At 42.3% G+C, this 18,576-nt stretch overlaps 1 protein-coding gene across 1 annotated transcript in view; it reads left to right on the plus strand.

Annotated features, from left to right (window-relative positions):
- Window positions 1-18,576, plus strand: part of NR5A2 (nuclear receptor subfamily 5 group A member 2) — a 142,375-nt gene that overhangs the window by 26,969 nt on the left and 96,830 nt on the right. The window contains exon 4 of the mRNA XM_056844439.1: window positions 323-972. Within this exon, the coding sequence (XP_056700417.1) occupies window positions 323-972 (650 nt within the window). The remainder of the gene's footprint in view (window positions 1-322; window positions 973-18,576) is intronic.

Here is an 18,576-nt window from a genome sequence, read left to right on the forward strand (position 1 = left end):
GGTTAGGACCTGCCTCAAAGAGATTACAGTTTAAAATATATGGATATTCCTACTTTCAAGTGGGATGGTATGGTATAGCCTGATCTTGTCAGATCTCAGAAGTTAAACAGGGTTGATACTTGGATGGTGGACCACCGAGGAAGACTCTGGCAGAGGAAGGCAATGACAAACCACCTCTGCTTCTCACTTGTCTTGAAAGCCCCTTGCTGGGGTCGTCATAAATTGATTGTGACTCGATGGCCCATACATGCGCACTTTCAAGTAAATATTGCTTAACAATTGCAACTTAACATTGACCATTTCCTCCCTCCACTCTCCACAGCTGTAAGAGCTGACCGAATGCGTGGAGGCCGAAACAAATTTGGACCAATGTACAAGAGGGACCGGGCACTGAAGCAGCAAAAGAAAGCCCTAATCAGAGCAAATGGACTCAAGTTGGAAGCCATGACTCAGGTGATTCAAGCGATGCCCACTGACCTAACAATATCCTCTGCAATCCAGAATATCCACTCTGCCTCCAAAGTCCTACCTCTGAACCACACAGCTTTGCCTCCCACAGACTATGACAGAAGTCCCTTTGTAACCTCTCCAATTAGCATGACAATGCCACCACATGGTAGCCTACAAGGGTACCAGACCTACAGTCACTTTCCAAGCCGTGCTATTAAGTCTGAGTACCCCGACCCTTACACTAGCTCCCCAGAGTCAATAATGGGCTACTCATACATAGATGGTTATCATCAGACAAGCTCACCAGCAAGTATTCCTCATCTGATATTGGAACTTTTGAAGTGTGAGCCAGACGAGCCACAGGTCCAGGCGAAGATCATGGCATACTTGCAGCAAGAGCAAGCCAACAGAAGCAAGCACGAAAAGCTCAATACCTTTGGGCTTATGTGCAAAATGGCTGACCAAACCCTCTTCTCGATTGTTGAGTGGGCCAGGAGTAGCATTTTCTTCAGAGAACTTAAGGTATGTTCCATGGTTGTTTTTAATTATGTGGCAGTGAAACAATTTAGTTTGGGAGTAAGAAGTTATAGTTTATAACTTTGTCCAACAAGGGTTGTAGGAACTTACCATTCTTCAGTCAAATTTCAGTTTATCATTGCAAGAATGTTTACAGATGTCATAGGCTGTCCAAAGGTATGTGTCTGACTCTGGATTTGTAATGTTCTGAAGTAAGTTTTCTTATTTTGGTTTGAATCATTGGCTTAGATTCCAGTAGGTCTTCAGCAAGATGCCTTTGGCCTCTCAAGGGAAGAGGCTATACCTATCAAACATGTGTTATAATTTTGTTTAAAAAATTGATTAGAGATTTACTGTGCATTCCTAAGGAGAGTTACTCCAGTCTAAGCCCATTGAAATGAATAGGCTTAGACTGGAGTAACTCTCCTTAGGAATGCACTGTTAGAGTTAAATTCCTGGAAACTTTGGAGGATGCTGGGAAAGCAGGCCACTGAAGATCCTGCAAAAATTAGCAACTGGCCTTGAGTTGTGACCGGTTAGGGCAAGGTTGCCCAAGCTAAGTGTTTTGTGTCCGTAGCTCAGGAGCATAATCATGTGAGGAAAGCCAAAAGGAACTGGATATTTCTAGTCTGTAGAGAAGCATGACATGGGCTATGGGCTGTGATGTCAGCTTTAAAGGATGCTAGAAAGAAGAGAGGAAAATAGAGCTGTGTTTTCCCCAGTTTCTGTCATGATAGGGCAGGGAACAATAGGTTTAAATACCAGGAAGGCAAATTCACTTAAGCATTAGGGGGGAAACAAGCCCTGTAAGAGTCAATCTTCAGTGGAAGAGACTGCCTTGAGCTGTAACATGTCCTTCCTTGGAAGCGACAAGTATCTGTCAGATTTCGTAGGTACAACATATCCTGTACCAGATCAAATAACTTTTAGATCTTTTGATCTTAGAAGTCATCTGTTCCACAACATTACTATGAGCAGGTCCAAGCGTGGCAGTGGGTGGGGGTGGAAATGAGTATGCCTTAGTAAGTTCTGGGAGTCCCAGGCGACCTGCCCTAGGCTGCAAGTCCATTACCACGGTGTCAACTATTTATGTCATTTCAGAAATAAGATGGAACATTTTGTTTCACGACTCATCATGAACTTGCATGGATAGGATGAGATCACGTAGGGGGAAAGTTCAGCTATTGTACTGGGCCCAGATAAATGATTCTCGGGCCCCATCTTTAGGGTATGTCAAGAGGGATGAAGAGGGGAGTAAAGTTGTGACCATTGGTGAGAAGTGAAGAAAAAGGCATTGAGTGGAATCCTGATAATCATTTATCTAGCTAGCAGCAGAGTCTTTTTCTGGTACAAGGAGGCTTCCATACTAGGCAGAACATATCTCTACTGCCAGGGCAAGGCTCTTTGCATCAGCAGACAGATCCACTATTTGTGGAGAGGAGCATAGGATGCTGCCCATCTATATTGTACAACATGCTTTTGAGCACACTCAGACAGCCAACACATAAGTAATAAGCATCTTTTAGTACATTGTTATTTATCACCAAGAGACATATTTCCTTACTTCCCCTGATTGGCACTGAATTCCCAAAAGCTGCTGTACTTATTATGGAGACTAAGGAGGTAAATTGGGGTGGATTCATTCTGGATTGTACCAATTCAGATTACAGGTGTGAGACTATAATTTTGAATGCACAAAGTATTTTCATGCAAGTAGTACTGCGGCATTTCCGGGGGGAGGGTCATGCTATAACTTTTTTCTCTGATGTGCTAGATTATTACATAGTTTTTGTTGTTATTGGTTTTGTTTTTTTACATAGGGGAGCATTCAAAAATACGACTTCCCTGCAGTTTGAAGTGGTACCATTACAAAATTCCACCCCCTCGTTCAGTGTAAATTTTATACAGGGCTCAAACATCTATCTGTGGCGCATGTACTGACTTGCCCCGTTTTACCACACATCTGCACATAATCTGGTCTTCTGCTGACATGTACCAAAGCTGTTCCTCTGTTCCCACCAAATAATGACCATGTCTCTTGGGAGGATCATGCATAGTGTGCTTTTCCCATATACAAGGAAGGAGTGCCAAATTGTCACTGCTGAAAAGGGCTCTTACATTTGGGAATTTTAGAAAAAGCCTACGAGTGTACAGTTCCTACACATAGACTTCCTGAGCCAGTGGAGGTGGGGCTGCTCAGTGCGCTTCTGCTCCTTTTCCTTGACATGTTTAATATCTTACGTAGAGGGCTGTCGGCTCTGGCAAATCACATAAGATCCTTCTCTCTTCTGTTCCGTCTCAACTCTGCATTATCCCCACGCCTAGGTTGTCTTCTGTTCTCTCTACTTTCTCTGTATAACAGAGAGTCTCTCAGCATACATATATTGTACGGCTCTGTATATCTACATTAAGGATACAATATAACTCCTTGAAAATATAAGAAATATATTAACATTTCATTATAAATGTCAATTTTCCATGAAGTTTCTATTTTTGTCCAGAAAAAGGAAGACTGCAACCTTTCACTGATTTAAACGGCACATTAACTAGCCAAAGCTGCAGATAGTTAATTGACAGTGAACTCATTTTAATCTGTTGGAGAGCAAATTTTAATTGGTGCAGTAGCAAGTAAAGGACACCCTTGTTTATTTTTGAGGCTATTTTTGGTGTGTTACTATTCTGGTGTGTTACTGTAATTTTAGAAATGAGAAAGCAAATAGTAAAGTTTAACAATATGGTCGCTTTGTTTATTACATAGTAAATTATATTACATTTTCTTCAGCATCTCAACTGGCACCTGTATGGCGGCATCTCCAGTTAAAAGGACCAGGCAGTAGGTGATGTGAAAGACCTCTGCCCAAGACCCTGGAGAGCCATTGCCAGTGTGAGTAGACAATACTCACCCTCGTGGACCAAGGGTCTGATTCAATATAAGGCAGTTTCATGTGTTCAAAGAGCTCAGATTCAGCATTTCTTCTCGGACAACAAAAGTTCTGCCTTTCACTCCTGCAGAAGGGCTTCCAGCCCCAAATAGGCAATATTCAGTTCTCTGTGGGGTTCCTGATAGCTGTTTGAGTTGGAATCCCCTCCCTTCTCTTGCTGGTGTTCAAGACTGTGCCTTGCTCCCCTTGGGACCAGGGTTCTTTTGGAACCCGATATTGTTCCAGATGGAAGGGAAGTTAGTGAGTCATTTTCCACTAGGCTGGAATGTTCTCTACCTGGGATCATAATATGGTCATATGTGCAGAGAGCTAGAGACCAGGCTGCCCTCCTCCACCAGGGACATAGTCTCGGGGAGACATGGTAGAGTGATACCTAGTAAAGAATAGGGTTGCCCTGACCTGGATGGCCCAGGCTAGCCTGATCTTGTCAGATCTCAGAAGCTAAGCAGGGTCAGCCCTGGTTAGTATTTGGATGGGAGACCACCAAGGAAGTCCAGGGTTGCTATACAGAGGAAGGCACTGGCAAACAATCTCTGTTAGTCTCTTGCCTTGAAAACCCCATAAGGGGTCACCATAAGTCGGCTGCGACTTGACAGCATTTTCACACACAAAGAGTAGGGTTATGGGGTTATACTCGAGGGGTCGTTCTAGGCAACTGTTTCACTCAGGTTCTTTCATGGATTTGCACAGTGCAGATTTGAACTAGGGATGTAGCAGATTTCATGGCAAAGGTGTTCAACAATCAGACTTGAGCCAAACTCCAAATCTGTTTGGTTCAGTACTGAATAACTCAAATGCAAACCAAACAGGTTTGCATCAGATTATTATTTACCAAATGGTAATTTATCACAAGTATGCATGTAACTGCATGAGAAGTCATTCATCTCTGTTGCCCTCCTAAACAGTAAAGAGAGAGATCCACACAGTGTCAGAAATCTGTTTGGAAAATGCCAGGGTGGTAAAATTCTTCCGAAGCCTGAAGAGAGTGTTTTAGGGTAGGTCTATACATGCAGCACAAAGAGGAGAGGAAAAAGGTGGGGAAATGGACAGTAGCACTTCAGACTGTAAGGGGTGGGTGGTGGTGGTACCAATTTGAATGTTGCCCCATGCCCGAAAAAAAAACTGTCAATGGAAAACAAGGAGCCATGTGGTGTAGTATTTAGAGTGTCACTGTCATCTTAAGCAAAGTTACATCAATCTAAGTCCATTGAGCTAAGAAGGGCATAACTCTGCTTAGGATAGCACTGTGGGACACCCAAGTTCAAAGCCCCACACTATGCTGAAGCTTGCTGAGTGACTTCGGGACTTTCCTACTCTCCCAGCCTAACTTGCCTCACTGGGTTGTTGTTAGGATAAAATGAAGAAGGGACAGCTAACTAGGCCACCCTGAGCTCCCTGGCTGGCTGGCTAAACAAACAGCTGCACAGAAAACAGTCACATCAGGGAGAACGTTTCTAACCCAGACTTTTGTCTGCTATGTTTGCAGGGAGTTTTAAACAGAAAGGAAGCCTTTAAAAAGGGTTCTCCCCACCTGCAATCTGGAGTAATCCAGCCTCAGCATTTTACTGTCTCATTATGTTGCCTTAGACTCTAGACGATAGACAACCTGCTTATAAGTTAAAAGTACAGCATGGCAAATTACATTTGGAGGCCCTGAGGCAGAACGCTCCCATGAGAATAAATATATAATAACCAATTCATTATTTACTGCCTTTGAGTGGTATCCCAAAATTCAGCCACATGAGGCAAGCTGTCTCAGTGTGACTAATGGTAGGTTACCCCGGAGGAAAACGGTGGTTTGGTGCCCCAGTTACCATGAGCCATCTTTTTCTCTTGCTTTACCACAGCGCCTAAGATTGTGCCATTAACTGTTATAAAGGCAAGAAATCAAATCACGTAGTCTAAGAAATGTAGTGTAGAACCAAAAAGGTTTGTGTGCGTAAATGTGATATGAAAAGTTGTTTGGCAAGATGGACAACTGTGGTTCTTAGCACCTGTTTTTAATTACCACAGCATAGTCCCAATATTGCCCCTGGTAACTGGAAAGAACTGGAAAGATTTTCTTTCATTGATGCTTCACATTGCATTTCATTGGCTGCAGACCTAAAGCCAATGTAGACATTTGGTTTATGGTCGTACTCATGGCCGCTCTATTGTCTTGTTTGGTCCCTAGGCATACTTGTATGGGAGCAAGCCCCATGGCAGGCAGGCAGGATGACTTCTGTGTAAAACACGCCGATGCCCAGGCTGTGTAAGAGGGAGCCGATCCCTTACAGCGCAAGCTGAACTCTCTTGCTTGGTGAAGGAAAATTTTCTTTGGAAATGCGTTGCTAAATAAAAACCTTGGATCGAGTACATTTAATAATTACCTCCTCCCGTATAAAAAAGAGAGAGACTTAAGGTAACAATAAACACAGGAAATATACATGAATAAAATGTTCTGCAAAGTAGGCAACAAGTCTTTTAAGACTATAAATATCATCTCAGCTCGGCCACTATTATTAGCAAAGGTTGAACAAAAGAAGACATCCCGAAATAGATAGGGTGGCCTGAGTAAGGGATGGTATGAAATGTCTTGTTTAACCTTACGCAGATATTGTTGCCATAGCATAGGAAATGGTTTTTAGCTAGCTCATGAGTTCTGTGGGGATGAAGGATGTTTCCATGTTGTCTGCTTGCCAAGGAAATTCCTTAATAGGCCTGTTCACTAAACAGAGGAAATATCACCCTACTGGGGTGTCAGTGGATGTGATGGAAACATCTATCTTCAGTCTGGGGCTGGCTGCTATCAGGCTAGTGCGCAGGGCTACAGTGGACTTCATTAGATTTATTGTGATGCTTAGTACAGAGCACTTGTGCAAAGCCAGTGGTGTAAAACAGCAAAAAAAAAAAAAGTATTTGCCATTGGTCTTGTTGTCCCTTTTTGTTTAACTGATGTTCCCTCCCAAATAGCATCATTCCCTCCTGTCTGGGACCAGGACTTTTCTTTAAAAGAACAAATTATGACATCTCACTACCTCTGAGCATGTGCAGAGCGCCTCAGTCTCCTGACTGAGCAACTGAAGCCACACGTGTAGAATTAAGAAAATCATTTTCAGCTGCACTTTTTGTCCTGATCATTTGCGACATCCTCCTATGAAATGATTGACACCCCATCATTTTGTATTCAAGATTGTCTGTATTCAAAGCTGCAGAACAAGAAGCTGTTTTGGTTTTCCATTCCAGTGGGCAATATGAGCTAACATAACCCCAACTTCTAATCTTTTCAAAAAGATACAGAACTTCCCAGCAGGGAGATAAAGTTTCCTGTGTTCCAATAATACAGCTTGGCCATTCCATACCAGTAATTTCCAGTTCCTCTGTGACTGGACAACTTGTGAAGACGTACTCCCTCCTAAGTAGCCAACCTGCAACATCAGGGAGGGAGTCGGAAACAGATGTTCGCCAGGCTACACAATTTGTTGTCCCTGTCAATAATATCACATGGCATTTGTCCCAACGGAAATTGTTTGTGGATGGAAAAGAATGTAATGGAGGGGGCAGGGAGGAGGGGGATCCTGTCACAAAAGGGTTATGTTTCTTTTGAGAAGCGCAGTGCTCTTTTTAAGAGAAAATGATAGGAGTGGATGTAAGAACCATAATGTAGGGCATTTGTCTTTCAGATTTGATTAGAAATTAGCATTGATTTGTCTCCTTAGCGGCGCTTTCTCAGTCTCATGATTATTATTAAATAGAACGGTTTTATAGAGGCAGGGCTGAAATGGCATCTGAGCATGTCTGTTTAAACAGCAAATTTTTATTTTTAAAGACAACAAATCACCCTTTAAATAACATCTTTCTTCTTCTTCTTCTTTTTTTTAATTTCCATTTAAATGTTTGGTAAGTGCAAAATCACCAGCCCTATTCCTGGTTTCAAAGTACTACTGCAGAAATAAATACGGTTTGCTTATGCAATCTCCCCCTCCCCGCCCCAGAAATTTGCCAGAATATTTAACTTTAGAGCATATGCAGAAAAGATGCTAAAAATCTGGTCAGCATCTTCACACACAAGCACAATTAAAAATAATACATTCATAATAAGAAAATAATTAAAGTTCAAGGGAGAAATAGTTTTAGAGTCACCAGCAGAATCCCACACTATTTTTTGTTATGTGGTATTCTGTTCATGCATAAGCTCATTCGGTGAAAGAGCTTGGACATAAAATCTGCTTAAATCCAAAATTTCAGCCTAAGGGAACTGTGATTGGGTTGTAAGATAAGAACATCTACAACATGTTCATGGATGCAATACCTGGGACTTCAGTCTAGTCATGCCTTAGGAATTAATATAAAGGTTAAGAAACATTTCACTACAGTAATAAAATTCATGTGTGAATACAAAAATATTAAATTAATGTAATTAATAGTTAGATTTGTTTCTTTTAAAAATGTTTATTTTGTTACAGTAGCGATTATTTTCTGGCTTAAAGTGCCCTAATCCAGACACCTGAAACCATCAAACCAACATTACTTTTAGTAATGCTTAGTACAGGATATGTGAAAGGCTTTTTGTTGGAAAACAGAAGGAATTGATCTTCACATGTAATTTAAAAAACAACAACACCCTGCCACATCATTCCTTCCTTTTCAAGGGTTCGCTGGGTTTCCAGAAACCTTTATAATGTTGGATGTGATCTCAAGGCATATTGTTAACAGTAAACAGTGGTTTCATTAAACGATTTCCTTTAGACAGCCAGTTTCCTTGCTTCACTTTCTGTTTTCATTTGTGGTAAGAAGAGAATAAATAAGCTCACTAGCCAGATAAGACCGCTGGCCTCTGATGGATACTCATTTCAGTGAACTAGTGTGGTCTGGTGCTGGCTTCCCCAAGCCACATATTGCATATTACGGTCAACAACAACCAGCATCTTATCATCAAGAGCCAATGTGATGTAGAGGTTTGAGTGTCAGACTAGAAACTAGGCAATCTGGGTTCAAATCCCCATTCAGCCATGCAGCTCAATTGGGTGACCTTGGGCCAGTCACTTTCTCTCAGAGTAAGCTACCTCACAAGATTGTTGAAGGGACAAACTAAAGGAGGGAGACCCATGCAAGAGAAGGTTTTTATACCCCGCTTTTCACTACCTTAAGTAGCCTCAAAGCTGCTTATAACTGCATTCTCTTCCCCTCCCCACAACAGGCACCCTGTGAGGTAGGTGAGGCTGAGAGAGTTCTGAGAGAACTTGACTGGCCCAAGGTCACCCAGCTGGCTTCATGTGGAAGAGCAGGGAATCAAACCCGGTTCTCCAGATTAGAGGCCGCTGCTCTTAACTACTCCCCGGTCTTGGTCCAGGAGGGGTGGGATACAAATCAAATAAATCAATGAAATACATCACGCTGGATCTCAACCAACTTAGGAATTAAAAAAATTGATACGCAAATAACTATGCCTTGCAAATCTATTTCAAAACATGGTTTTAAATTCTTGTTGACTAGGGAATTAAGAGCCACATTACAAATGCTGTGCACTAATTTCTCTTCCCCCCCCCCCCCACCGTAACAAAGGAGGTGAGTAAGGAATTTTCTCTGGAAAATGAAAAGGAGGTGGCAGAAAGTATGTATTTTCAAAGCTGGGGTTTCCAGGGGAGCCCTTGGGATCTTACATCTCCACCAAGCCTTAGTCCCTTATACACCTGACCCACATAAGCTTATTTTGTCTGCAACTCTCTGGCAACCCAGTCCTGAATAGTTGCAATATTTGCCAGTAGTATCTCTACTGTGATGTTATTGTCACAATTCCATAGATAGCACCAAGAGTACAATCCTGGTAGAGTTCTACCCCTTCTGAGCCCTCTGGCTTCAGTGGGCTTAGAAAGGCAGAACTCTGCATAGGATTGCACTGCCAATATGCTTTTAATTCTCAGAACTACTCTGGGGGTGACATTTAGCACTCATACTCAAGAGTAGGCTAATCATGTTTCAAGTTGGAAACAAACATAGGGTAGGCATTACACCATGCCTTTTTTCTATTTACTCCTAGTGGATAAGGGTTCCTTGAGTCACACAAATGGCTCACTGTTTTGTCTTGTTATAGGTGGTCTTAAAAGTTTATCACATGGCTTTTGTTCTGGGATTTTACTTTGGTCCAGCTTGGCTGCTTGGAACCATGAAGCTGGGATAAAACCTGCCCTATGTCCATGCATACCTTATTTAAATCAGATAACTTTGTAATCATACCGTTATCTTTCATCTCAGTTATAGCAAGATTATCATGCTTTCAAGCACGTAGAGACTTTTATGGGTAAAGAACCTGAATGGAGAAAACAAAGAATTTGTTAAACACTGGGGAAACAGAATATAAATTGGGGCATACAGGAATATTTTTAAAAATATGAGTTGGATCTAGGCAAAATTTTCCAGTGGCCTAATAGAATTTCCAGCCTCCACCTGCAGCCCACTGATCTCCCATGAAATGCTGCTCCTGGTAGAACAGGGAACCATGAGGAATGACATAGGAGGTTTCTGCAGCAGGAAGGGGGAATCGGTGGAAATTGTCAATTGAGTTGGGATCCAACCCTATATGTTTTACTGGTATACTGCCTTTTCTTAACTAGATATAAAGTGGAACAACTCAACCCAGGACATGCAGAATCCTTACAAAGGAAGGAATGGAAGGAGAGTTAAGGGTCCGGAAGGAGCTATCTTATCTCATCTCATCTCTTATCTCTTATCTCATATGAGTTTTCCTCCCCCCAAAAAATGCATGCATACACACAAAAAAGGAATGTGTGTCATCCCTATCCCTTTGTGGGGATTAGATGGCAGTGTGATCTTGACACAGTTATCATGTTTAGGGTGGCCTTTGGGTGTTAAATACTAGAAGATAGGGGGTCAGATATATTATCCGAAGGTCCTTAGTGTTACCTAAAGCATTTTCTAGATAATAAAGCCCTAGAAGAGGCAACATGCCTTCAGCAACAGGGCCTGGTCAAGTAAGAAGAGCAATTTTGGTACTGAAAATTCAGGTCCATGTTTCAGGATAATACTCTTTGATCCAGAGGGATGTCATCTCACACAATGATGAAATATGAGGAGTCCCCAAAATAACTCCAAATATTCTGTAATCTTCTACAACTGATTTGTCCTCATGAGACTGGGCGGGGTTTGGATAGGGGAAGGACCTCAGCAGGTACAGTGATTCTACCTTTAAACTAAAATCGTACACTCACTAATGTCTGCAGATAACTCTCTGGATGAAGTTGTGACAGTAACAGTTAGGAGTCACACTTCCTCATCGTGCAGTGGATGTTAATGGCAAACGGTAATTTATGAAAACACAAAAATTGAATGTCCATTCCAGACAAGCCATTAAGTCACTCTGGGGGTTTGGGTGAATTGTGTTGGGCCTTGTTCTTTCATCTGCGCCCAACAGAGAGATCCTGAATGTACAAAACAGCTGGGAAGTGTCACAGGTATGGTGCAAGTTGAATTGATGAACTGAAAGTAGAAATTCATTCAATTAAATTTCTTTTAAAAATACTTCTTAAGAGCTGAAGTCTATAGCATTATAGACCAGATGTTGTAAATCATGGTTATGTTGCATATTATATTTTTATATTTCATCAGTATAATTTTCATTGTCTGCAAATGTGCTTCTAGTAACAACATTGGGAATTTTAGGGTCTGCGATTAACCTGTGGAATCAGAAATGTATTTGTTTGGGTACATGTTTAATTGATACCCCTCTTTAGTTTGCATTTGAAAAATTGGACTTTTGGAACATACAATCATCATTCCATTGTAGAATTACTTATTACTACTATGTGTTAAGGCTCATTTTAACATAGAAAACAGTGCAACTGTTGTCTTAGCATTTTTTAAAAACTTATGAACTAGGGTACCAAATATAGTTGCAACCTTTGAAGCTGGAAACATATTCACAGTTCAGTCAGTTTCTATGGCATCATCCTCTGGGCATCTAGAAGTCTAATCTCTTGTGAGAGGAGATGCTCTGTAACAATCACATACCTAATGCTTCTGAACACACACACACATAGATAGTGCCACTGTACTGTTTCCCTTTCATCCAACATAACCTAGCATAGTAAATGCCTGAATTGCATTGATACTGTAAGCACAACCAGATTCAATGTGAAATTAAACCTTCTAAAAGAAGTTAGAGTCAGCTCATCACCACACACTGCTCCAAAACCCAGAACAAGAGAGGCTGTGGCAGAGTAAATGAATGCTTATGCAACATGCACGAAAGAGCCAGTGTGGTGTAGTGGTTAAGATTGTCAGACTAGGATCTGGGAGACCCGGGTTTGAATCCCTACTCTGCCATAGAAGCTTGCTGAGTGACCTTCAGTAAGTCACACACCCTCAGCCTAATCTATTTTATAGAGTTGCTGTTAGGATATAACAGAGGAGAGGAGAATGACATAAGCTGCTTTGGATCCCTATTGGAGAGAAAGGCAGGGTATAAATGAAGTAAATAAATAAAACAACCTTCATCACTGTGTAAGGGGTCTGTGATCTTTGCAGTGAGTATATGGGTGTTACAAGTACACACAAGTGTTCCTATTTTCAGCTGCGAAAACATTAACGGTGTGATCCTAAGCAGAGTTATGCACTTGTAATTCCACTGAAGTCAATGGTCTTAGAAGGGTGAAACTCCCTTTAGGTTTGCACTGTAATTTTAATGGGGAAGGGAATTAAGCAGCCAGCCAACTCTTAGCCATTTATATGTACTCAAGAAAGAAAAGGTTAGAGAAGACCCACCCCATATACGTAGGATTGCCAGCCCCCCACCTCTTGTTTCTGGCTGCCTCTCTGAGTGGTGGCAGAAGGGAAAAAAATGGCCATTGGGCCAATGGCATGACGTCACAACTCTCTAGGAATTGCTGGAAGCTCTACGGTAAAACCATAGTTTTTGGTGCTACCTAGAGAGGACAGACATCACTTCTGTGGAAAGCCAGGTCTCCCACAGCTTGCCAGTCCAGGCCTGTCAATCCTACACAGCGCTTTGTATGTTAAGGCTGCAAAGCTAAGAATACAAAGTAAGCCCCATTGAATAAAATCAAACTTACTTCTGAGTAGATGTGTTTAGGATTACTCCCTAAGTGTAAAAGATTCTATAAAAGTAATAGTAGTTTTTGGCTAGGAAGAGTTCTTTCTTCCTTGTGTGGCTTAAGAAAGGGGAATTTTCAGACCCTGGCCAACATGGCTTTGTAAACCTCCCCTCTCCAAGTTAGCCACAGAGCTCCAAGTCTCCTCTTTTGATCCCTGGCGATATTTTTCTCTGTTATGTCATAGAGGTCACTTGGCTCATGTGTGACAAACTGCCTGCATAAGTCACAGTGCCAGTGGCAGAGATTTGTAACCATGTCCCTGGTCCATTGCCTTTGAATTATTTCGCAGGCCCCTCTGCTTTACATTTGCACTCTGTCGGAAGATGAACAAGGGAAGGGAGTAAAATCAAGGGCAGGGTCTCATCCTGAAGGACAAGGGGAAACAGGTGGAAGGTTAATGGCCCTGGAGCGTATCCACAAGCCTCTCAGGCTTGATATATGGGCCTCGGGCCTAAAACAGGCATTGGCTTTCAAAGATATATTATTTCATTTGAGGAGAGACATTCTGGAGATCCTGCATTTGTCTGCTGATAGATGATCCTCTGTCCACAATTGGTTATGGCGTGTGAGTTTTCCTTGGGCCTGCTCCCGTACATAAAAATTTTGCTGAGCTCTCCAACCTTTCACATGCCTTTAAGGATGGGACGTGTGCGGGTCTTCTGGCAGGCTGCAAGCTGGATTTTTGTCGCTGCTATTTTAGTTGTTCCTTTTGAACTGCTAAGGCAAGTTTGGGAGGAGGGAGAGCAGCATGAAAGGCACTTCTGTTCATTCATACATAACTTGATAAGGGGCAGCCTTGCAAAAGGAAAACAGAAACAATGTTAGGAATCAATTGTGTGTGGGGGGGCTTTTAATGAAAAACTCAATCATGACCTTTCTCTGCATAAAAGTATGCATTAAAATAATGTTTGGGAGCTTTTTTTCACCAAGCTTCCAAAAACTGTTCCTGTTTTACAAGATTCCATTTTTTAATCTCTCCCCCCCCCCCCCGCCCACGTGACTCTTCAGGGAAGAATAACATGCATTAACCAGTTATCATGTTCTGAACTTATCAAATGAACTGATCTCTGTCGCCTGAAGATCAGCTATAATAGTGGGAGATCTCTAATTATCACCTGGAGGTTGGCAACCCTAATCCCTGGGCACCACTGCCAGCTCTCTGGGAATTTCCCAAGCCAAAGTTGGCAACCCTGCTACCTGTAATTCCTTGATTCTATTAAGAGGCACTTGTTTAAGACAATCTAGCTGAGGCGGTTGTGAGCTGAAGGGGAAGTCTGCTATGGGGCACACCATTTTCCTGCTGAAAATCACCCCACCCTAGCTACTTTACTGTAAATTTTCCACAGTGGTGCAAAAGCACCGTGGGCATGGGAATGTTCAGAGAAGAAAAAGAGTTGGTTTTTATATGCCGACTTTCTCTACCACTTAAGGAAGACTCAAACCAGCTTATAATCACCTTCCCTTCCCCTCCCCACAACACATACCCTGTGAGGTAGGTGGGGCTGAGAGAGTGTGACTGGCCCAAGGTCACCCAGCTGGCTTCATGTGTCGGAGTGGGGAAACAAGTCCAGTTCACCAGAATAGCCTCAACCGCTCATGTGGAGGAGAAAGGAATCAAACCCAGTTCTCCAGATCAGAGTCCACCACTCCAACCCACTACTCTTAACCACTACACCATGCTGGTGTAGAAGAATCAAAACTGTACTAAAGAATCAAAACTGTACTTTTCTGCCCTCATTACTATGCGTGCTAATGTTGTAGTCTAGCCCCACAGAAGGGACCCATTGTAAGTCTTATTTTCTTTGCTCCTGTATAATTAAGGATTTGTATCCTACTGTGCCCTGACCTGGACGGCCCAGGCTAGCCTGATCTTGTCATATCTTGGCTGCTAAGCAGGGTCGGTCCTGGTTAGTACTTGGGTTGGAGACCACCAAGGAGGTCTTGAGTTGCTACACAGAGGCAGCCACTGGCCAATCACCTCTGAACATCTCTTGCCTTGAAAACCCCAGCAGGGTTCCCCATAAATTGGCTGTGACTTGACAGCACTTTCCACCACCATCCTACTGTATCTTTCTGAGAGTGGGAAGGCACTTCCACTGGAGAGGGGCAATTCCTGCCAATTCCCCCTTTCCACTGCAGACCTCCCACTCTCTCCCCCCCAACCCGAAGATCTACCAACCCTATGAACAAAATCTGCAGGAAGGTTTAGTGGGATGCAGTGGAGAAGGAGAGGTGGAGAAATCCCATCCTGCAAACTCCATTTGCAGACATGGTCAGATGCAATCTGTCTTCCTCCCACTTCAGACTTTTACTCTAAAAATGTTTTCCATAGGGCTGAAGAGGTTACATTCTTGAATATTCTATTGTTCTGAATGATTAAATAGTTCTAAATTACAGGGGAGTTATTGATGAACACACTAGGGAATGTGATCACAACTAATCACAGCTTCTGTTTATCACATTCTATGATACCCCGAAAAAGGTACTTCCATGGCTCCATTTGAGATTATGTTTTAAAGCCAGAGACAAAGGCAATATTCATAATAATTACTCTTTACCTGGCATTCAAAACACTTCACTTGTACTATCTCAGGTATTTTTACATTATTCCTTTAAGGCTGGGAAGAAGGCTTAACACAGTATCAGAGCACATGATTTGCATTCAAAAAGGTCTGATTCAAAGCAAAGCAAAGACCCTCTGCTTTAAGCTCTGAAGAGTTGCTGCCAGTCAGAGCACACAATACTGGGCTAAAACTGACTATGGTCCAACTCAGTCTGAGGCAGCTTGGTATGTTCTTAGGTGGGCTGGTGTCATTATAACTCGCATATCACAAAAATGGGGGTTAGGCTAAAAACAGTAGTTTGTATAAAGGGTTTAGTTTGTCTAAACCATTTGAACAAGGGACTTCCCACTCTGCTGCCCCAGTTCTGTAACAGGTCTGCCCAGTTTGCCTCTCTATCACACACTCTGTTCCACAGCCTCCCTCTCTTTGGGACACTACTCCCCAGATAGAACTAAAAACCACAGGAAGTGGACTTAAACATAAAGGAAATACAGCTGTAAGTGCCTTTTAGCAATGAAATTAGGGTTGTCAACCTCCAGGTACTAGCTGGAGATCTCCTGCTATTACAACTGGTCTCCAGCCGATAGAGATCAGTTCAGCTGGAGAAAATGGCCACTTTGGCAATTGGACTCTATGGCATTGAAGTCCCTCCCCTCCCCAAACCCTGCCCTCCTCAGGCTTCTCCCCAAAACCCCCTGCCGGTGGCGAAGAGGGACCTGGCAATCCTAAATTAAATACAGCTGAGGGTGCTTGTCTGCTGGGACGACAGCCGAGCCAACAGGAGGCCCCAGTTCAGACTTTTCTACCATTCCTTTTGACTGGTAGAGGTGCGAAGCCCTCCTGCCATGTTTATGAACTGGCATATGGTACAAGTGTTATGGTCATGGTAGAGGAGAAAGAGGTAGGATTGCTCCTCCACTTCCCAAATAAAAGTGTTGGCTCGGTAAAAATATGGCATAGGCCAAGATTATCCCATGCCATATTGTACATTCCCCCCCAAAGGGATTCCTTCTAAACTTCCAGTTGTGTGTTAATGCACCATACTAAAAACGGTACAAGTTTAATTGTGGACAGCAGTTCTGTGAAACTTTAATCTTAATGATTTGTGTGCAAAGCAATGTTGCATCATTGCAGTGCTAGCATAATGCCATATTTTGTGGCTTTGGGGCTAATTCAGCAGACTGTATATCTCATCCTGTGCACCTGTTTGGCATTCTAAAGACTGGCCATAAATCAGCAAAAATTCCAGTTTGTGGATCACAAGTTAACAAATGAAATTCGATTTTAGAAGAATTACATTTTAGAAGGTGTCTATGCTACTTTACCAAATCTTATTTTTTTCAGGTGGGAAAAGAGAGAAGAGCTATTATTTCCTTACAGTTATATTCTAAAGCAATACTCGCTTTTCAGACCCCAAACCCACCATTAATCCAAATGTAGAAGACTGGGATTGGGAAAAGATCAACACCCCAAAAACATTTCTATGCACATACTTTGGAGCTGTGCCAAGTTTCCCTGCTTCTCTTTTTCTCAAAATGTTCTCATGGAATCATCAGCATAACAAAGTCTCCTCCCCAAACCCCAGTGCATGTACAGAACATGGCCATTTTTATCTTTACTGTCTTCCTTTCCTCCTTCTCCTTTGCCCTCCCAAAAAATGACTCAGGTGCTACTCACTGTAGGGAAGTCGTATTTCACTAGCTGAAGAGTCATGGTCTGCAGTGTGTTACAACTATCACTGTAATATACTCAACACTTTTGGGAACAAGCTGCTAACATGTCCTGTTTGCTGATAAGCCCTTTGGCTGCAAAGTTCCAGTATTGTCTCTCTTACTAACCAAAAACACAATGAGTGTAAAGGCCACAGGGTGCAGTAAGAGCTTAGCGCAGGGCAGGGTTGCTCACTGTCTATCTTCTTTTTGTGAGATTTAATGGGGATAAGTCAAAACCTAAGCAAGACCTGTTAACATTTTCAAAGCCCAAACGTGCAAGGCTAAGTTGTTCCTCATGCTCCAGAATCCTCGGATATAATAAAAAAATAAAGCCAATTCATCTCGCTCAGGTATTCAAAGGGCCTCTGTAGACCGTCATTCCTTTGTGTATTATGGGCCCAGTCCACCAGGGAGTTCTTACATGCAAGCCCCACTTTCAGTCTAACATGCAGACTGATATTTTTTGCGATGCTGCTATTTTGCAGTTTGTAAATTTCCGTAGATTGAACTGGCTTATGATAACTTTGTCATGTGCATTGCAGCTGAGCTAACTATGAATCTCTTGTATATCTAAGATAGCTTCCATTGCTAATATTATTGCTTAGGAAAAGCTGGTGAATGCTTAGCACTTTATCTGAACACTCAAACCCAAAACAACAACCTACAAGCTGCTACAAGAGATCCAGGTATACTAAAGATCCTTACAGTGCAATCCAATGCATGTCTACTCAGAATCTTACTTAGGTCTATTCAGCAGGGCTTATTCCCTGGAAGGTGTTCTTAGGATTGCACTGTTGGAGTCCTTATAGTAGAAATCTACAACCAAATGAACTAGAGTGAGCTGGACTTGTAAACCACAACGACAAATGTTACATTGTTAGAAGACTAAGATACTCATTTAGGTTGGAGCCAGTTTAGCCACTAAATTTTTTAAAAACAAAGCAACAAACTACATGAAGCATTTTTTAAGGAATCAAGTCCAGGTTCTCCAGATTTGATTTGCTTTCCCTATAGAAGAACCTCAGAAGTTATTTGCTTAACTTTGGAGTTGCATAAGGAGTATTCTGTGCATGTGCAGCTCCAAAGTTATGCAACTCTCCACGGTGCTGTTTTGACTTGGAAAAGCAGCAGGGGGGAAGGCAGGAGCCGATCCTCCCCTACACCACAGTCCCGAGCCAAATCGGGCATCTGCAGGCTTTAAAAATTACATTTCCCACAGCTGTAGTGTGGCTGCATGGAAAGCAAGTTGGGTCCATGGGGATCTGGATCCAAGTCATTAAAA

Source organism: Euleptes europaea, chromosome 2 (assembly GCF_029931775.1).
Source record: "Euleptes europaea isolate rEulEur1 chromosome 2, rEulEur1.hap1, whole genome shotgun sequence".
Classification (NCBI taxonomy): Eukaryota; Metazoa; Chordata; class Lepidosauria; order Squamata; family Sphaerodactylidae; genus Euleptes; species Euleptes europaea.